Raw genomic sequence first — 20450 nt, 5'->3', positions numbered from 1 at the left:
CATTGTATACCATGATCTGTGAGAAGCTAGGTTGGTCCGTGAAGAGCTATTACCTTCTCACGCTCTACCCCGTTATCCGAAACCGGCAGGCACGAAGGACTGGCGCTTAGGAATACCACTATTGGTTGGTTTATCGACAGTGGGTCTTGATTACCCAACTTGGCGCCAAGACAATCCAGGCCCTAACTTAATATACATACTGCCTTCCATTACTTCCTAGAATTGGGAGGCTACTGCAGCAGACAGTGTCTATTCATTATCAGGTAGATAGCATAATCTGCTACGGGGTATCTTCAATCGAGGTAATTGATGGTTTTGACGAAAAGAATAGGTGGAATTGAAGGAAAGACTACCTATGATACAGCCACAGTATAAAGTAACAAAGTGAACGAAATCCACAAAACAAGACGCTTGCAAAGCTGACCAACATTCACACATATCAGTTAATTGATCTGTGTGGATTCAGAAAGAAACACCCGAGCCGGCATTTGAAATTGAGACACCTCCATCAGAGATCAGAGTGGCGGCATAAGAAACAGCTGAGTCGTGGCTAACGGAAGAGTTGACTCCTAGAGTAACCCAAGCGAAAATGCCATCTTCAATGGAGTCACCAAGCAGAGAATATTGGAAGAACGGGTCGGAATTGCTATCTTCAGTCTCGACTATAACAACGTGGTCGTTTGCATTCTCAGTGATCGCTACGGTGTTGGTGTTGTATGGGTAGGTCGTCTCAACCGCGGAAATCAGGTCTTGGTCGAAGAACAGCTGTCCAATGTGGGGAACGTATCCACCCGTAAGAGTATTGTTAGGCAGAAGTGTTGCATTGAGGTGAGCAACGACGTGAACGTGCGTTGTGCGGCCGGAGTAGTGGCCAGGAAAGACAGTCTTGAACCCGGCGACACCATCTTCATCAGTCTTCCGAATTCCGCGAAGGAATGTTTTGTCAAGGTTAGAGTCATCGTCACCATTGCCATTCATGCTGCTTTGGACGCCTGAGTAGACACCAGTCGCGTTACAGTTCCACACGTCCCAGTAGAGATCCTTAATTGGCTCGCAGGTGTTGATGTCGATGAGCTGCCCGTCAAGGTACATAGGAATACCATCCTCTCCGTCGCTGATGTCGTAGCGAATAAGCTCTCCTTTAACCCAGAAAGGGCCAATTTCACCTTCCGGGGCAAGGATGCAGACAGGGTTCTTGTCGGAAAGCTCATCCGCCGGGGTGTTCAGAGTGACGTGGAGATCGGAGTGGCGGGAAGTATTCACAACTTTGCCGGTGTCGCGAGTTCAATGGTAAACATGCGCTTCTGTGCTTGTCGAGCAAGGCTGCACGGCGGGCTTCAGCACGGGCCTTGATTCCGCGTTCTTCGAGCTTGTCGGCACACTTGTCAAGGGAGCTTCGGGCGTTGTGCAGGAAGTTCCGCTTGTTCATAGAAGTGTAGGAGCTAGGCTCATGAGCACCGGGATGAGCAAGAGCAATCCCAGCCGTAGCAATGACAGCTAGTTTACATGCCTGGAGGAGATGCATTTTGGCAAGAATAAAGACAACCGCCTTAGAGTTATTAGATGCTTAATGAAACAGCGTGTTGAAGACCCGACTTAACGCCGACAGAGGCGACTTATATACCTCTGTCCTGAGCCCAACGAGTACCTGAGTCTGAGGACCATTGCACCAGTCGCACGTCACTTCCATCATTCACAATAACTCGTCACTGTCGTCGTCAGCTACTTTCGTTTGCTTGTAACAGAAGGCAAGCTCTACTGAGTGCCAAAAAGGGAGAACTATATTATCAACGAGTAAAGATACATGTAGACTCGTGGATGGAGACGTAGCTGATGATTCGCGTGGATCTCATTGATAGAGGAAGGGACGGGATAATAAGAGAAGAAACGGGACCAAGAACGGACTGTCGATCATCTAGAGATCTGCAGGCTGGGTTTCCACTCTGGATAAGAGGTGCACGTGCATCCGGAGCAAGACGATTCCCGCTGACTCAGCCACAGGTATAACTTAACTTATCTCAACGGCCTTCCTCCATTTACCTTCATATATCCGCAGGGACAGGTCCACTATCTGGCTAATGCGGTTCGTTTAGTTGGCTGCAGAATGAGCACACCGACTCCCCCGCGGCGCGGCGGTAGGTTACGACGCGCTTGCGACTTCTGCCAACAAAAAATGTACGTGGATAGCTTGACAACCCGCTGCAAGTGCAAGGATACGTCCCTTACAACGGAAATATTGACAGATTCGGTGTGACGGCGGCAAACCCGATTGCGAACCATGTCGTATTTCTGGTGTTCGCTGCACAGTGACGCGGAGGTCGCCTCGGTAAGAAATAGCGCCAAACAGTAAGAGCAATTGGTATCTGTTGCAGCATTGTTGTTAATACTTCTCAGACAGCTTGCCGAAACCAAAGCACGGATTCGGGATTTGGAGCCCTGGTTACCCTAATCAGCAGAAACCGGCAGCCTCTGATAATAGTCTGTCTATTGGGTATCTACAAGATCCACGTGATCTTGACACTGGCCTGGCTATGTTTCGAAGAGAGGTGTCTCTGTGCGGCGTCGGTTCTTCTGGCTCAGCAGAGAGGGAATTATTCTGCTCCGCTGTTCTCCAACAAACTAGCTGTTATTTCGATGTCGACCAATTTTTACAAGGATTGTCCAAAGCGTTTGGCACTAGGGATCCTCGAGACTCAGAAAAGGCGACAGTCCAAAAGTAGCCACCACGGCACTTAGTCCAGCGCTGTTTGCACCAGTATGCTAATACCGGGCTATATTCAGTCTTTCTTGTTGCCAACGTTGAAGCGTTGCAGAGGTTGCTTGATGAAAATGCCTTGCACACTCAAATCCAGCAGAACCACACCGCACATCTGGCCTGTTTAGTGGCTTTTACTTCCCAGATTACGGAAATCATAGACTTGAGCCCGCCTTTTTGGATTCCGATTCGGATGCTTACATACGTGCTGTGCTATCACTGATACCCCGACTGTTAATCGAGGATCCTAGCGTGAGAAGCTTAGAGGCATTCGTTATTATTGTAAGCTTTAACATTGATACTGATTAGATGAAGGCTGATCAACAGCAGGCCACATGTCTAGGACCCCTTGGTCATACAAAAACCGTGGACTCACTACTGGCAGTCGCCGTTCCAATCACCTATAGCTTGGGAGCTCATCGAGCCTCTGTTGTTCGTGAGGAGGAGGGCGAACATCTACGTGCTCTATTCTGGTATATCTACGGTTCTGACAAAACCTTGGCCATCCGCTTTAGCATACCACCTCTGTTCAATGACGTTGACTTGGACTTACAGCCGCCGGACGGCTACGTTGAATCCTGCTCAGACGACCATTTTTTCCTGCGGCCCCTGTCCTTCAAACCTGTCATATACCCGTCCGATCTCCGTATGTCCCTTATCAAGTCCAAAATCCACACTCTCCTCTACTCCAACCATAGCCGAGCTCAGCCGGTAGCTATAAGACTCCAGTGTATTCGCGAACTCGATGAAGAACTAAGCGCTCTCAAGTCCAGCTTCCCGAATAGCTGCTGGCCTGATGTTTTTGCGACAGGGAATACACCTGACTATACTTTTCACGACTTGAGTCTACGCGGAGTTAACCTTCACCTCGATTATTACTTTCGCCTGCGAAGAATCCATGGAGCAAGCAGTACACAAATGTCTTCTCCAGAGGCCTGGTCCTTCCTACCTTCTAGTGCGGAGCTGTTCCACCAAGAGTCCCGGATCATACTCCTCTATTTATGCCGTATACGGCATGCCCACAACTGGCATACTTTTTGGTGTGTGTGGCTATCTGTTTCTTAACATAAGCAGTTTCTTACAGTTTTTAGGATTCATGCTCAGTATATACTGACCGCTGTGGTCTCCCTTTTTCGATATCTCATTGCGTCTCCAACGGCGCAGACTTTCAATACCGACCTCCGGCTCTTGGAATCTATAGCAGACCTCTTTTCCGACCTTGATCGTAAGTCCCGGGCCACGCGGCGCTTTGCGCCATTTTTCTTCACAACATGCTTCACAAGAAAACTGATATTACTTGCAAAGCAAGCATTAAAACAAGTCATGACTAGGCAAGAGTACTCCTTAGGGTGACCACCGTTTGATTACATAACCCCTTAAGAAGCGGCAACACCGAATCATTCCGTTGCTGTGCCTTGCCTGCGAGTAGATGTTTACTACCAACCACATATATTGTCATAATATTGGAAACTGGCTCGCATACCACACCTCATACGAAGATGCGCCGGAAAACTCGTTTTGTCTGTGTCTCTGATACTCATGGCTACACGCCTTCGGAAGCGGGATTCAGACTCCCCGCGGGCGACGTCTTGATCCACGCAGGAGATCTCACAAATCAGGGTAGCAGTTCCGAACTTCGCAAGACGATGAACTGGATTGCGACTGCGGATTATGAAATCAAGATTGTCATTTGTGGTTAGTATTTTATCCGTCGCCCAGCAAGGTTCATAGACAACAATCCGCTTTTATACCGAAGGCCAGCGACTAAGCGGACGCAAACAGGGAACCACGACATAACCCTGGACGCTCCCTTCTACAGTCAAAATAGCACAAAATTTCACAATAAACACCGCCAAGATCCAGAAGAATGCCTTAAAACAATCACCACCGCCTCCTCATCGATCGTATTCCTCCAGCACCAGTCAGCACTAGTGCGGCTCCGCAAGGCTGGTGGTCCAAACACAGTCTTTAAGGTCTTTGGCTCCCCGTATTCACAGAGCGACGGTGAGTGGGCGTTCTTATACGAGCCTGACGGGGCTGAGGAGCTATGGCGCGATATTCCACTGGACGCAGATGTCGTCGTCACGCATACGCCGCCTCGTTTTGCTTGCGATTATGACAATGTCTCTACTAGTTCTGAGGCGGATAAACGTATGGGATGTCCAGCTTTGGGGGAGAGGCTGCGAATTGTTAGACCGTGTCTTGCTGTTTGTGGACATGTTCACGAGGGACGAGGCTATAAACGGGTCCATTGGGGGGCATCTACGGCCGCATCTGCAACTAACGAGGGCGATGAGGGTGGAAGCAAACGCGTCAGAGACCAAGTCACCCAGGGAACCCTCCCATCTCAAGGGAGCAAAAAGCAATGCCTTGTCGATCTAACGGGCAAACGAGCCCCTCGCCTCGATAACGTGGGTTTTGGTCTTTCTCGAGCGGGATCGCTGTTCCCGTCACTCGACTCACCAGATGTCGTGATACTTCCACATCAGCGGCCGGGCATAGGCTATGGTCAGACAGCAGATGTGCGCTCAAGCGAATCCGATACCGAAGCCAAAGTCGGCGTTGAAGTTGAGTATACGGGCGCAGAGCATCACCGATCTCACAAACGCGAGACGTGTATCGTAAATGCTGCGATCATGGCAACCAGCTGGCCGCACCATGGAGGCAGGAAGTTCCACCCCGGTCCTATAGTTGTTGACCTGGAACTTCCAGTCTGGACGAATTATGATGGTTCGTTCTCTTAAATAAGTAGAGCATATAGCCACTCAGAGTGACTGGTCAATCGCGCCTAGGTCGGGTAGAATAGATTAGGCTATTCCCTAACATCTTGATATCCAAATACAGCATTAGAGCTCCTACGCTTTGACCTTGCTTGATGTAATCGACATCGTGAAAACCTGCTCGAACTACAGAGAGTTATCGCATAATGCATCTGATCACCCGCCAAGCTACAAATTCTCTGGCAGACTAGATAATAAATGGCTTAACTTCCACACCGGTTGGAGTCAAGATCCAAGATTCGACCTCCGTACAGCGTCAAATGCGAGCCGTAAGGGCAGCCAAAGCCATGACATCATCCAACGCAACCTAGAAGCATGAGGAGGACCGCGCTGTCAAGTGACCCAGATAGAGAAGGGATGGAAAAGAAAAGAAAAGAAAGAGAGAATTAGAAAATGCAAGTAACTTGCCAACTGTTAGGATCAACTGTTGGCCCTTTTAAAGCTCAGCCTCAGGCCCAGCAGGTCTATTCCTCATTGTTGTGAAGTCGCAAATCGGTAAGAAGCGCCGCGCAAGCGTAATGTATCTTTTTAACATGGTCATATTAGCAAATGCTGACAACATAGAAAAGGGTACACCTGGGCATGGCAGGCTGCAATGGAACATGGGGCTGGGTTAAGGTGGAAGGGGCCCAGTAAGCACTCTTGATTCGAGATATATAAATTATAGAGAATAAGCTGACACTTACCGATGCACCCGCCGTCAAATCATCCGATAGGATAAGACTAGTAAGCCGGTACGACAAGTGTTTTGCAGGTTACATTGCAATAGTCTTGTAATGCACACCCGGAAATAGGCGCTCTCTATATCATGCTCAGAAATAGCCTATCCATAGTACCGTTCTACGGGCATAGAGTAGCATGGGTGTTCTCGTTCCGTTAGTAGTACAGCGTAGATAAATTTGGTACAGGGACCGACCAAAGTATATCCCTCATTGCCGTGATCCTTGTTAAGCTCATAATCAGGCGTTATGATTCATTGTGGGCAGACCCTACAGTCTTAGGATCGATGGCAAGAGGACAGCTCAGCCACAGTCTCGTTTGCCATCTGTCCGTCTTCGATGCTGATCCCACCCATCTCACTACATAGATAGGAGTCTCGGCTGAGTCTTCAAAGCTGGGAGCTATAGTGTAGAGTCGACTAGTTGGTCGCGGTTCGTCATCCCGGATATATAGACTGACGCAAGACATGCTTACGTATATACCTCATAGTGAGCGACCCCTTGAAAAGTAACAACTCTGAGTAAGTTGATATGAGCACGAATACGAATACAGCCACAACCAGGCAGCCGCTTTAGGAGATATACTTCCCCATCCTATGCTTCAAGCGGATCCCACTACCAGGGCCTTGTCTCAGCTCTGTCTCAGCCCTGCCTCAACGCTCGTGGCCGGCCCTGGCTGTTAGTCTCAACCGAACGTGGGAGATTAGATCAGCCGGCTGCAGCAGTGCTTACGCCTCGGGCTTAAGGAGGGCTAAGCGTTATACCGACGGAGTAATCGTCGTCCGCTTATCCACGCGCTTGCACTTACGGCAAGGCGCCCAATGGGTTTGCTTCGTATGTTAATAAAGTTTAGGGACGTGCTTGTTCCCTTCAGTTCTCGAAAGCCAGTCGAGCGATGCTGGAATGTCTATGTATGGCAGTTAGCCTACTGCATAGCCTCTTGCCCTGTCCCGCCCTTGCGAGGCGTGCCCTGCGGCTGCATATTGCTGCTGCGAACTATGGTGTTGACGGTAAGGCATGATAGCGAGACTAAAGGCATCGTTTGCTTATTTTTTTTATTCTTTTGTTTTATTTATCTGACATTTTGCAAGCCGCGGGATATCGACAGGAGGCTGTGTCTTGTACGTATCTCGGTCCGGGCGGGCGGAGGAATAGGATCAGAATATAGCGAGGTATAGAGGTCAGTAGAGAGGTAAATTGGCAATGGTGCCTCATGATGCAACGGGTGAAAAGCCGGCTAAAGTTTAGGTTGACCCGTGAAGAAGGGCAGGCCTGCTTGGTACCGGGATGGAGGGGCACTCAGAGAGCTGGATGGGCGAGCAAAATACAAGAGCCTCGCTGTGATCATGGGGTGCATGAGTATCGGCGTCTAGACTTTTCTTCTTTGATTTATAGGCTGTTTTTTTCTGGATTTTTCGTCATCAAGGAGGGCTGTCCGTTTGAAAGAGTGGCTGATCAGGGCCTATTATGGGAAAGGGTTTGCTCAGAAAACGAAGCATAGCATCGGACTATACTAGCTCGATGCCATGGCAATCATTGCATTGCATGGGAGCTCTGGATAAGAGGCGTGGGTTGGTTGGTCAAGGTACGTACCTTTTCTTGACCCCCGCGTGCAGATGACTCGGGGTTAATGTGTTCTCGAGAAGTGGTTTATTCCGTTCCACGAGGAGTCTTCCTTTTTGCAGAAGCGTCACCGATGTCATGCTCTAGTTTGTCCGGTTCGTGGGACAGCAGGTCATCCACCAGTATTACGTCGCGACCCTGTACTATCCACCCCCGGCGGGTATCTGCTTCTGACTAGATCGTTCCACCGGCTGGGGAGATCGATCAACGGGGTTGACCTGACGTACTCTGAGTAGGTAGCGTCCGCCGCTTTACCCCGCGAAGCGCAAGCCCAGCACCTTGTGACTGTGTGACATATCAACCTGGAATCGTCCGACTCGGGGGCAGTGATTCAGGCACTGGCTCAATGCACGGGAGCTTCCGGCGAAAACCATGGGACATGAGGCCGGGATCGGATCGCGAGGATGACAGGCCAGGCAAGCACAGAAGGTACAGGAGGTGTAGAAGGTGGCGGTCTCCACTCTGGCCTGGTGAAACTCTCTGGAGTCTTCTGGAGTCTTTGGAGTCGACTGCTCCTCAGGTGAAGGGGCATCCACGGCGCTAAAACGGGCGACGCTGATTGGAGCACAGCGAAGGAGGGGGAGGGGCGATAACTGAAGGGCCAGAGCCAATTCGAGGTTGCAGACACCAGCGCATCTCTTCGGTGAGGCGGACAGACGAGCAGGGTGTGCTGAGCTCGCTGGGATGATTGGATGCAGAGCAGCGCCGCTCTCTCCCTGAACAGGCAAAAGAGCAGGCTTCACGTTAGTCTCAGCGTGTCCAGAATAGTGCGGGGTTGGCGACGAGTCGATGCCCACCTGCGTTCCTCAACACTGAAACTCAATAATGTGATGTTAGAAGTGCAGATAATGGCTGGGGCCTTCAGCCAACGGGACCCCCGACCGAGCTGTGGTGAAGGCGCTGGGGGCGCTGAGAGCGCTGAGGGTGCGCATCTGTCACAGGAGCTGGCAATGGAGGATGACCAGCAACACGCAGGAGTCTAGTAGTCGACGACTAGGTTCAGGGCTGCCAACGTGACGAATGGAGCTCCAACTTGTTTGGTCTCCATAGTGCTCCGCTTATTGCTGTAGAGACCAGAATCAATCAGATGGAGGCCGAACAGACGTACCTACCCATCTATTTGTATCACTTGCTGGCCCCCTGCTTTGGACCGACCTTGTCTGTAACTCTCTTCAGCTTCTTCCCAGTCTTCTTCGAGCAGAGAGTCCAAAGCTCCGCCTGAGCGGTCTCAGTCCAGCTTCAATTGGTGATTGACCGCTCCTTCTACTTCCACGAATCCGGTTGGTTTCACCGCCGCTCTCTACGTCTTCAGGTACGAGTTCGTTGTCTTGCTTGGAATCAAGAGCAGCTACTGAACTAAAAAATCATGCAAAGCCTAAGACACTGCCTATTCCCTCTTTTCGCCAGTCGCATGCAGCCTCCCAGGCGTCTTGCACTGCTGTCCGTGGCATCATCGAGCATCATAAAGTATCTTCCAGCACCCTCAGCAGTGCCCTGATTCATCATTCCACTGCATCCATCGACTCTTTGGCCATTGACGTGGTACCACTCCCTTGATACCCGACTACTTTTCGACCTCTTTTCGATCTCTTGAGCACATCTCTTCGCTTCTTCCGTTCTTTGGCTGCCGGTCGCTTGATCATTGTCTTTCCTTTGGCCACTTGGCCTTATTCGGCATCGAATCGCAAAAGAAAGAGCCCGAGAGTGTGGCGCAGTCGCTTTATTGCGTTGTTCACGACTCCGGTTTGCCCCTCGGTCAGCAGCGACTCAGGCTTACGTGATAACCTTCAAATACCGTTTAAATACGGTGCCTGCCGCCATCCCAAACTGCTGATTGGTTCCAGTCCTCATCGCGGTAACATACAATACACCAGGGGAAGAACCACTCGGCGTTGCATCATCTCTTCTTTCTTTCCACAGGACTGGATATTATTGTTGTCCAGGTTGGTTTTTTAAATAGCCCCTGTTAATGCCCGCTTTATCCCTTAGCCCTTCCATCTTCGTCTTTATTCCGTGTCTTTCCAGATTGATTACAAAAGCTTTCCATTCCCCTTCCGGAAAGGTTTGCTCTTGTCCCCTATCTGCATCTGATTGCCACATCCCGCATTGCTCCATACCGATCATCTGTCAAGGCCTGGCTGTCCGAGCGTTTTGCCGCCCGTTAAATACTACATTGCCTGCCCTGAACACATCCTCGACATTTATTTTTAACACAGATTCAATTCCCCTCTGTCGGTTTGTTTCTTTCGAAAGCATGACAGTATTACCTGATTTCGACCCCTACGAAGCGTTGGGGGTATCCAAAGATGCGACCCTGGCTGAGATCAAATCTTCACATCGAAAACTCGTATTGAAATGTCACCCCGACAAGATCAAGGACGAGTCGTTGCGCAGTGAGGCCCAGACCCAATTCCAGAAAGTACAGCAGGCGTACGAGTGCCTGTCCGATGAGACAACCAGGGCCAAGTATGATAACAAGGTGAAATTGGCCGAACTGAAGCGCGAGATGGCGGCGCGCGGCGCTTCATATACTCGTCCAAATACGCGCGAGTACCGCGATGGACGGATCTACGAAGAACGAGTCCCCGCCGATGCTCGATCGTCTTCCGAGAATTTCTTTGAAGAAGAGGGTCGCTATACCGAGTCACCACGACCTACGTCACGAAAACACGCTGAGTATGGTGCGCGCCCACGTTCGAGGGCCACCACCGATGAGAAGAGGAGGTCGTCCAAGGCTGCGCCATCGTCTAGTGCTGCGCATGCCGCCAAAAAGGAGGCTCGCGATTCCAGAAAAGCCTCCCGAGCGGATCGGGACAAGGTCCGAACCAAGGAACGGAAACGGGAGAGCCACGATAAGTACATCCATATTATTGATGTCGATTCCGACGACTCTTCAGCCAGCTCGGAGGTGTATTTCATACCTGTAAAGAAGCCCTCCGACAAGCGATATCGAGATGCGAAAACCAGACCGACCGAATCAGTTCCTCGATCTTCCAAGGCTCGTTACCGTGATGAGGACGACTACGACTCTGATGATTACAAGCACGATAAGGTTGATGTGCTGTCTTCCCGTGCGACTGATTATATTCGCCGTTCAAAGGAAACCATTCCCGAACCTGATCGACGCCACCGCTCGTCTCGCTCTCCTCATGGTTACGAGTCTGGAGAACATTCAGGTCGATCAAGACGATCTACCAGACCTCCTACGTCTCACCACAGTTCTTATGAGCATCTTGACCATGCTCCACGAACTGTTCCCTCAATGCCCACCGCCTCAACGTTCCCCGGCCCGCAAACATCGCATCACTCCCGGTCTTCGGGCCATGTACGTTCTGATTCCCGTACTCGCCGGACGGAGCACGTCTACCTCGCTGAGATAAGAACGTCAAAACTGCGAGGTGAGAGGTCCGACTCGGGCTACGCGAGCTCAAGCCCAACTCCAGAGATCCCTGAGATTTCGCCGAAAGCCTCGCGCTATAAGACTGGGCCTGAACCAGTTCTCATAGAGCCCAGGTCACAGGGACCACCACCACCGCCGCTTTTGAGACACTCAAGAACATACTCGCCGCCTCGTCAAGATCGGCCGAATATTGTGAGGAGCACTACCTACACTTACCCTGTCGACTCGTCGCAGTCCTCTCGCCGACCGCTCTACCGGGAACTCGATCCGGTAGATGCACGCATCAAAGAGAGAGAGTTAAGGCGAGCAAGAGATGTTCAGTACATCCCTTCTGCGCATGCTGCACGCTCCTCCGACTATACCCGGCCCGTTGGCTCTGGACGACGGACATCTGCTTATGCCTAGAACTACAGTTTGATAGTTTCGACCCCTACTTTTATCTTCAGCCTCGTGATTTATCTCTCACCCCATGACTCTACGATAACGCATTTTACCCGGTTGCATACTCAGGTTATCTTTAGACATTGATTCGGTCTGCACTCAGACACCATCTCACTTATAGAGATATTATCAGTATGATGTTTTCTCACATTTTTCTTTCTCAGCATCGTTTATTCCGTCCATTTGCTATATCTGGCGCTTAATCGGTTTACTTTGGATACATATAGTTCTTATCATTTTTGTTTTATGTTTTATTTCGGTGAGTTCGCAGGGTGGGTTAACTTGGTGGCCTGGGGCTCAGGACCAGGAGTACTGTTTACATCGGTTTGTCTATTATCTTACGACTACCATCACTACTTTAGTATTCATTAACGACAGCAACGACTTACAGCCACGAGATTAGGATCAGTTTATCCTAGCTATTTATTGCATTGATTTTATAGTGTCATAATACATTATTTAGAAAACCGACATCATAGCGTAATTTTCGTATTTTGCTGCACTAAACAGCAGTCAATTTTAAATGTCTACTGATGTAATTTGTTTTGGTATAATTGCGGTCAAGCCTAACTTGCAGATGGGCCCCAAGATAGACGTCTGAGTTATGTCTAGGTGATCTAGATAGCCTCGCTCTTGAAGCAACTCATTATGACTCATTGCGTAGATAGTCACTAGAGAACTTTTGCCCCAGAGAAAATACAAACATGGTGGATGGCAAGTACCTTTGCCACGGGTACTAGCAGCGGCCTTGTTATCTCATATTTTGTCCCGCAGAGGATCAGCCCAATATGAAAGGTATGGTATGGTATTATAAAGACTACGTGATTCAACCTGCAACCAGAAACCTGGGCAGATAGAACTCCTCCTAACTGATCTAAAACTCGAATGTACTGTGCGGGTTTGGGTTGAGGTCGTTATTTACGACTCAGACCAGTCGACTTGGTCTGTTGTGGGCTCGGAGCCATCCTTTGCGTATGTGACGCGGAGACGAAGGCGGAGTTTTGATGGGAGTGGCTAAAAAAGTTAGTTAACACGCAGGGACGAATAAGTTTAGGTAGGGAAAAACTTACCCCATTGAGCGCAGTGACTTTCAGCATCTGAACACCCTCGTCTCCGGCTTCAAGCTCTGCCTTGTTGATGGCGCTGAGTTGCAGGCGTTGGCTCTTTGGCACAGCAGCCTGGAGACCAACGCTGGTAAATTGGCTGAAGCTCGACTGGTTTCGGAACCGAGCTTGGATCTGCGCTGTATTGTTGTTGCCTCGCTGTACCTGCAGAGAAAGCACCAATTCGTTCTTGTTGTATGCTGTGTACGCAGTGGATGTCGAAGGGGAAGGTGTAGAGACTGGAGCGCCGGCGCCTCCTAACAGATCGAGAGATGCCGAGGCGGGAGCGGGGTTGGGAGAGGGTGTACCACCGTTCGAACCGAACAAATCCATGATCGCACTGTTATTTGAGACTGGCTGTTGAGCGGCTTGAGGAGCAGGGGATGATAGACCAGAATCGCCGCCGAGAATGTCCGCCAGGAGATCGGCAGTGTTCTGGGATCCGTTCATGGTTGGACTGGTTACCGGAACATCGGAGCCTCCCATGAGATCAAGAAGCATATCCTGCTCAGCCGTCTTGATAGGCTTCCTCGTCTTGTCCTTAAGCATCTTGCTCTGTCGCTTCTTGGTTGACGGACCCAGAACCCGCTGCTCTTCACGGATTTCGGGAGGAGGCATTCGCTCCAAGACACCCCGACGGATCTGGTCATAACCAAACAGGTTGCCGTATTCTACAGCACGCTGCTGAATCTCCACGCTCAGATCAGCAGTTCGGTTGTGCAGTAACCGACGGAGCCGCTCAATCTGCGACGCATCAGACATACGGACTGTAAGCTTCATTGAAGCTGTGGTGATGTATTCAACCACCGTCTGTGTAGCATATGTGCTGTTGAGGATATTGTCAAAAAGATCGACAATGTCACTTTCCTTGATCTCTTTGACGAGTTCTTCTTCTTCATATTCACCCCCACGGAGTAGGTTGTCGCCATACTCGCCGATAAGCCAAGTGGCAGCAAGGGTGAGGCCCTCTTGCGAGATGTCCTCTTTCAATGATACGTATAGTTTTTGCACAGAGTAAGTCTGTAATTCCGGCGTCGTCGCGATAAGACGTACGAAGGACGACAGAATCTGTTCCTTGACGTACGCACCAGCTAGCTTGAGGACCCGCAGAATGGTGTCGGCATGCCACCGTTTATTGGGGGCATAACGGTCAGCAGCTATGCCGATTTGGGTCGTCATAGTGGGTTTGAATTCATTGTCGGCCACTTCCAAAAACGCCAACAGCTCCCTTACCAGAACCCGAACATTGCTCTCGTTGATCAGCATGAAACTAAGATCAAGAGCTCGTCTCCTGATGCTGATGTCTGGGTCACGGAGACACTCCAGGACAGTATTGCGGTGTCTCTGGACTGCATTCGGCTCGATTGCGACAACCTTGTTTAGCGTGTTAAGCGCGACGTACCGAATATTGTTGTCCTTGTTGGTGAGGAACTTTCCGAGAATGTTGACACCGAGAACCCTCAGACCCGAGTCGGCTTCGATATCAAGAATAGTCAGGACAGCCTCGTAAAGGATCGCATTTCCCACATTCTTTGAAGAGTCGGTGTTGGTCGCCACTTGCGCGAGGATATCGTTGATCAGTTCACTTGTAGCAGTATCGCCCCGTGCCAGAACCCTAAGCAGACGTAGGATCTTGACCTGAACGAAGGGGTCTGTAATCCCAGATACATCATGCTCCGGGGCATATCCAGAAGTGGTCAGGCCCTTCAGAGCACGCACAAGATTTCCGGCAAGAGGTCGGAACATTTCAATCACTCCTTCTTGACCTTCTTCTGACTCCTCCGCTTCACACATATCAATCACCAAAGTAAGACCACACAGAAGGACACCGTGATTCCTATCCGACAACAAGTTCTTTGCCTTTTCAAGGAAGTGCTCCTGCAAATCGGGAACTTTGCGACAGATGCGCATAGCGCACAAAGCTGCTTTTCGCCGAATGTAGGGGTTGGCGGTGGAAAGGAGAGATTCAACTTCGGTGAACAGGTCACGAGACATCTCCACGGAAGCGATGTTGCCCAAAGTGCAGAGGGATAGACCGACGATATATTGGTTGGAGTGGTTGAGATCACTAGAATATGAAGAGATCAGACGAGTGAGCGGACGAAGAACTCAGAGACCACTCACTTTTTCAGCGAATTCGTCACCAGAGTCAAGACCTCTTGGTTTTCGTCCAGCAACAACATCGTGCCTAAATAACCCAACCTTTTGTCGGCGAACCGATGAGACGCTAATAATTTCAGACATTCAATCTGGCCGAAATGTGTACGCTCGCCGAGTGTGAATAGGTAAAGTAGCTTAGCGACGTTGTTTCTCCTGTCCGGACATATGAGATATTGGTTCAAAGCGAAGCATATAGTAGAGTATAGTTGTGAATGCTAACCGAATGCTCGAATCATGGCTTTCTTCCCTGAACGACGCACGGATGGCGGCACTTTCTTTTTGGATGACTGCTCGTTCGTCTGCAATAGTCTTGGCTGACCGAACATTGCGAATGAATTGCTTCACTGGATTGATCCGGGGTAACTTGTTGTGAGCAAAACCGAACTGCAGCTGAGGCCAGGAATAGGAGTGGTGGGGATCAAACAACGGGCAGAAACTCACGGGATGCCATGGCGGCGGCCACAAAGATCCCCCGCGGGAAAGGTAAAAAACGCGGAAAAGGAGACTGGAGCAAGAAGCGACCTGAAGATGTAAGAGAGATGCGAAGAAGCCAGTCCACGCAATCCCGGGGTAAAACGAAGGTGAAGCAATGAAGATATGGAGCACAGGTGAGCCTGGCCGAGTCGCTGCGTGATTGAATGCGATCTGGCTGTCCAGCTCTTGGCGCTCCTTCCAGTTGAGGATTAGCTCAGGGTGTATCACGTGGAATAGCTTATTCTTTAAAATTCCTGGAATGTCAGGCAGCAATGTTGGAAGTGTCAGCTGGACTGTGTCAGTCGTCTCACTACGTAACAATTACCGCGCCGAGCGATCACTTATGAAGTGGATAAATAACCAGTAGTAATCAATCAATGCACATGCACAGGCGGAACGCGCGAAGCGTGAGGAACCAGAGTCTCGGAAACCTGGTCTCAGGCTCAGTATTCCGGAATCAATGGCACCGGTTCGTCCGGTCGTATTCCTGCATGGGCTACGGGGCAAAGGTCATCCTGAGGAAACCAGGAGGTTATTCCTGAGTGGCCAAGTCCGCGATGATCCCTGTTCAGGGCAGCCCTCGCGAGGACTATGATGCTATGTTATGCCGGGCCCACTCCAACATAAGAACTCAGCCCTGCCGTCACTGCCGTGTCCACCGCAGGAAGTATTCATAAACAAGCTTACTCGGATTGTCTGCACCTCTGTTCTGTGCAGAAGTTTCCGGATCGATGTGAGCTGTATCTTTATTTGCATCTACATTCAATCATACCTCGACCACTTACCAGGATGTCCTCCGCCGTCTCACACCAGGACGGTTCCGCCGTGTTACGGCCACGTGCTGTTCCTGACGCAAGGAAAGTCGAAGACGTTTTGCTCTCTTCACAAATAGAGAAGCTGGACACCGAATCGAGGTAGGTGCTTGCTTGAGGTTGTGAACTTTCCCTCAGTTCTTCGCTGATGCTTGAGCCTGCAGCGGTCACTCGACTCCTATCCCTGAAGATGCACCCCCGTCTGCGCATTCGATATCGACCGCCAGGAAACAGGCCAGGGCTCGCAACCGACTTTTTTACACAATTCATTATGTCCCCCGTGTGTCGCACTTTGACCCGCGAAGCGATTATCATAATTTCCGTGGTTTCTTCACACTCTTCTGGATAGGCTTGTTTATCATGGTGGTGACAACGGTGCTGCGCAACATCAAGGATACCGGCTATCCTCTCAGAGTGAGGGTATGGAGTCTTCTGACCGCAAACGTATGGTCTATGGGATTTAGCGATATTGCTATGGTCTGCACCAGTGGGCTCGTTATCCCCCTCCAGTATCTGTCTAGGACCAACGGCCCGTTCCGGTGGGAAAGAGGGGGTATCGTTTTGCAGAGTATCTTTGAAGTGGTCTGGCTTGGTGTATGGATTAAGTGAGTTCACTTCAGTAAGATGTTTCAGAATGCTTTGAAGCTGACGGATTCACAGGTGGCCATTTATGCTGCGCTGGACATGGACTGCGCAGGTCTTCTTCACACTGCACACCCTGACTATTCTCATGAAGATCCACTCTTACGCCTTCTACAACGGTCATCTGAGCGCAACAGAGCGTCGACTCTCAGAATTGGATAAGCCTGGTTCGCAACCAACAGGTGAGGCTGTTCGGTATCCTGAGGTGCCCACTTCCAAGCAGCCACTGCGACGACCTAGTATCCATAAGCGGTCAAACTCAGTTGCGCAACTGCGCGACGACCTAGCTACTGAGTTAACTTCGCCAATGGGCAATGTTACGTATCCCCAGAACCTTACGCTCTACAACTACGTCGACTTCATCTTCTGCCCCACTCTCTGCTACGAGCTCGAGTATCCCCGCAGCAAAGAAAGGTCGTGGATGGAAGTCGGATACAAGACCCTTGCAGTATTTGGGTGCATCTTCCTCTTGACGCTTGTGAGCGAAGAGTTCATCCTGCCTGTCCTCGCGGAGGCCGGCGTCCGCTTACATGCCGCCAACACACCTTCAGACAAGGCTCTCATCATGGCTGAAGCAATAAGCATGCTTCTTTTCCCCTTCATGATCACATTCCTGCTTGTCTTCCTTGTCATCTTCGAGTACGTCTTGGGCGCATTCGCGGAGCTAACTTGCTTTGCCGATCGTCACTTCTACTCGGACTGGTGGAACTCTTGCGACTGGTAAGTCGGCCAATAATCCATTTCAGTACGCTGTATTCACCAAAGGTTCAATGCAGGCTCGAATTCTCCCGCGAGTGGAATGTCCCCGTTCATCACTTCCTCCGCCGCCACGTCTACTTTTCCTCTCTATCACACTTCTCCAAGCCCGTCGCCATGTTCATCACCTTCCTTGTCAGCTCGATCTTCCACGAGCTCGTGATGAGTTGCATTACAAAGAAGCTGCGCGGATACGGCTTCCTCGCCATGATGCTCCAGCTGCCGATTATCGCCATCCAGAAGTCGAAGTACTTCCGCCACAAAACAACTCTCAACGTAAGCCTTGCTTCTTGTGTTCCTCAAAGAACCATCTAACCACGCTGTTTTTTATAGAATGTTTTTTTCTGGCTTTCGATGATTTTCGGTCTTTCCTTGGTAAGGCAATTCCCCCTATCACTGGGGTTAGGAACCAGCTAACGTCAGAACTAGATGTGTACATTATACGTCCTTGTCTAGAGCTTGCTTACAAGAATTATTAGTTCCTGCACTTACACGAACCCACTCCCCACATTCTTTGTTCTTCCTTCCTTACAAGCAATATACCCGACTACATTATTCCTTACTCATATCCCCTATCACTATACCTTTGTATTCTAGGGTGCCGTTGACTGGAGTGTGTTGATTTGTTGCAAGATTGTTTTCCTTGTGGATCTGAACTGTAAGTTTCGTTCAATTTCTTTTCTCCTTTTTTCTCTTTTAATGGTACTGTTTTCACTCAAAACACTGTCTGTTCTCGTAGGAGTTACGGTTAGAAGCCTCAAGGTGATAGGATGTGTTTCGACAAGGGTTGTGTCTCCCATTCCAAACCTTTATATGTGTTTTGTTTGGAAAATCGCGACCAGTAGAATCATATGTGTATATATTTGCTCACGAGAAACACTCAACGAACCTCAATGCAAAGTAAATAATAGTGTCCAAAATAACCGAGCACCCAAGTATCCAAAACGCCGAATGCCTTATAGCACTAAGAGTTTGGGTGTAAAAACCGAAACGATCAGGCATATAATAGATATTCAATGACGAATAATGAAAAAGGAGTGGAAATGAGGGTGCGGCGAGAACACAATTGCTTAGCGGTCTAATTGTGCTCAATGGGATCCTCAGGCAGAAGAACCCTTCCTCTACCTTCTCTAGGAAGGCAAGCCTTCAGCGGTGGGCGGACGATATCGTTGAACAAGAATGTTCCATAAACAAGCAGAGCGAACCCAGCTACCTGCAGCCATTTAAAGGTTTCCCACCCTAGACCTAGCGATACCAGCCAGATGAAGAGGGTACGGCAGGTATCGATCGTGCTGCGGGATGTAGCGGATACGGTTCTGGTGACCGAGAGGCCGAAGAAGTTAAAGCCACTATTTTGAGAAGAGATTAACAATGAATGGGGTGATAGTGGAGGAATATGGAAAAAGGAAATAGTCATACCCAATGCTGATCATGATCAGGACGCTCGAGATGGCTACAGCCTTGTGGGTGAACACCTGGTGCCAACCCTCCCTCGCGTCAAAATATCCGTACCGTCCTGCTTCCGTACGTCCCACGCCTAGGTACAGGATAATGGACCCGATGACAGTCACAGAAAATCCGAAGATACCTTCCCAGCCAACGACTTGGAGCGGCTCCATGGCATAGTTCTCTAGTATCCATTCCTCGAGGACGAATTGAGAAGCAGTGAATATCTGAGCTGCGGCGATAAGGAGTACACCCACAACAGCTCTCACAGCTTCCGGGGTCTGTGCGGTTGCTCCGACTTCGGTTGTTGCGGATCGAACAGCTGCTGCTACAGTTTCTTGAGTAATATCATGACCCTGGTTGTCGCCAAACAGCGCACCCGCAAGACCGACCAACGCAACACCAAGAACCACCACGCAAAGTGCTAGCCATTGGTACAAGTATAGTTTACGGTGAAGGAACAGGACGCTGAAAAGACCGACAAATAGAACCAAGGCTCCGCGAGTCATCTGGTATATACTTGCAGCCACGAACAGCAGACCGACGTTCATAAGAGTAGTGCCCGCAATATCACAGCATGCCGGTGCTGCAAGGAGAAATGTCCTCAGGCCACGAAGTGGTATGCGGCCGTCTGGCAGTCGTAAAGGTTTCGACGGGTCAATGTTATCATTGTGTCCTTCAATTGTTTGATCTTCGTCATCTCCATCGACGACGTTCACTGGGCGATAGCCGCCGGCTAGCAGAGGCGACTGGTCCTGGAAAAGTCGAGGAGCGAGGTGCCGTTTATATAGATGGGACATGAGGACAACAAGCCAACAGCCCATCTCCCCGATAAACATCTGAATACTGTTGCCGCAGAGTCAGCATGTCTGCCGCCCGACGTTCGATAACTTCGTCGACTTACGTCTGAATAACTGGTTGTTCAAAAAGATGATGGTCTTTAGGATCCGGCGAGTCACAGTTTCTGACACATTGCATGTCCTTGAATCTCGTTGCATGAGTTACGTCCACTGAGCTGGAAATCATCACCCTCGGCTCTCACCTGGTACTTATTGAGAATGGTATTGCACACTCCTGTCACAAGCATCATCGTGACAAGAAAAGGTATGACCGCCTTGCTCGCCATCTTGTCCGACTGATCGCTGCGAGTATAGAGAGAAGCAGCGCAAAGGAAGGACAGAAGGGTGACTGTGTTGGCCCTCTGAAGAGCAGGATCACGGCTTGCTCAAAGGGACCTTGTTAAACGAGAGCTCGCCAAGTTGCTATTTAATATTCTAATATGGCTTATTATAGCCAAAAGAGAAAGAAAGATCCAAAAGAGCACAAAATTATCGATGCG

The 20450-nt window shown here is 50.0% G+C and overlaps 8 protein-coding genes across 8 annotated transcripts, besides 1 other annotated feature; 5 read left to right on the top strand and 3 right to left on the bottom strand.

Annotated features, from left to right (window-relative positions):
- Window positions 1-20450: part of a sequence feature (contig 1.68 76..250663(-1)) that runs on past both edges of the window.
- Window positions 463-1525, bottom strand: ANIA_04203 (intradiol ring-cleavage dioxygenase; the record flags this gene model as incomplete). The annotated part of the gene is made up of 2 exons (XM_656715.1): window positions 463-1265; window positions 1297-1525. The coding sequence occupies 2 exons, from the start codon at window positions 1523-1525 to the stop codon at window positions 463-465; spliced, it is 1032 nt and encodes a 343-aa protein (XP_661807.1).
- ANIA_10517 (fungal specific transcription factor domain-containing protein) lies at window positions 2105-4108 on the top strand (the record flags this gene model as incomplete). The annotated part of the gene is made up of 6 exons (XM_656716.2): window positions 2105-2175; window positions 2308-2346; window positions 2399-2716; window positions 2917-3007; window positions 3065-3795; window positions 3847-4108. The coding sequence occupies 6 exons, from the start codon at window positions 2105-2107 to the stop codon at window positions 4106-4108; spliced, it is 1512 nt and encodes a 503-aa protein (XP_661808.2).
- ANIA_10532 (metallophosphatase domain-containing protein) lies at window positions 4255-5499 on the top strand (the record flags this gene model as incomplete). The annotated part of the gene is made up of 2 exons (XM_050611291.1): window positions 4255-4450; window positions 4538-5499. 2 exons carry the CDS (start codon window positions 4255-4257, stop codon window positions 5497-5499), a joined length of 1158 nt encoding a protein of 385 aa, XP_050467333.1.
- Window positions 6344-6937, top strand: ANIA_04205 (uncharacterized protein; the record flags this gene model as incomplete). The annotated part of the gene is made up of 3 exons (XM_656717.1): window positions 6344-6410; window positions 6745-6775; window positions 6808-6937. 3 exons carry the CDS (start codon window positions 6344-6346, stop codon window positions 6935-6937), a joined length of 228 nt encoding a protein of 75 aa, XP_661809.1.
- Window positions 10101-12164, top strand: ANIA_04206 (J domain-containing protein). Its single transcript, XM_656718.2, has one exon. It carries the CDS (start codon window positions 10132-10134, stop codon window positions 11680-11682), a length of 1551 nt encoding a protein of 516 aa, XP_661810.1. The 5' UTR covers window positions 10101-10131; the 3' UTR covers window positions 11683-12164.
- On the bottom strand, window positions 12494-15569 carry ANIA_04207 (AP-1 complex subunit gamma). The gene is made up of 5 exons (XM_656719.2): window positions 15423-15569; window positions 15202-15325; window positions 14946-15134; window positions 12789-14889; window positions 12494-12732 (listed from the first exon to the last, which is right to left on the bottom strand). Exons 1-5 carry the CDS (start codon window positions 15430-15432, stop codon window positions 12637-12639), a joined length of 2520 nt encoding a protein of 839 aa, XP_661811.1. The 5' UTR covers window positions 15433-15569; the 3' UTR covers window positions 12494-12636.
- Window positions 16139-18906, top strand: ANIA_04208 (putative sterol o-acyltransferase (APE2)). The gene is made up of 6 exons (XM_050611290.1): window positions 16139-16369; window positions 16432-16872; window positions 16928-17629; window positions 17686-17941; window positions 17999-18040; window positions 18095-18906. Exons 1-6 carry the CDS (start codon window positions 16245-16247, stop codon window positions 18119-18121), a joined length of 1593 nt encoding a protein of 530 aa, XP_050467332.1. The 5' UTR covers window positions 16139-16244; the 3' UTR covers window positions 18122-18906.
- On the bottom strand, window positions 18744-20237 carry ANIA_04209 (putative nucleotide-sugar transporter; the record flags this gene model as incomplete). Its single annotated transcript, XM_050611289.1, has 4 exons — window positions 18744-19014; window positions 19085-19957; window positions 20016-20092; window positions 20154-20237. 4 exons carry the CDS (start codon window positions 20235-20237, stop codon window positions 18744-18746), a joined length of 1305 nt encoding a protein of 434 aa, XP_050467331.1.

Source organism: Aspergillus nidulans, chromosome II (assembly GCF_000011425.1).
Source record: "Aspergillus nidulans FGSC A4 chromosome II".
Taxonomy (NCBI): Eukaryota; Fungi; Ascomycota; class Eurotiomycetes; order Eurotiales; family Aspergillaceae; genus Aspergillus; species Aspergillus nidulans.
The sequence above is the reverse complement of the archived record's forward strand: the minus strand, read 5'-3'. Positions and strand labels throughout refer to the sequence as shown.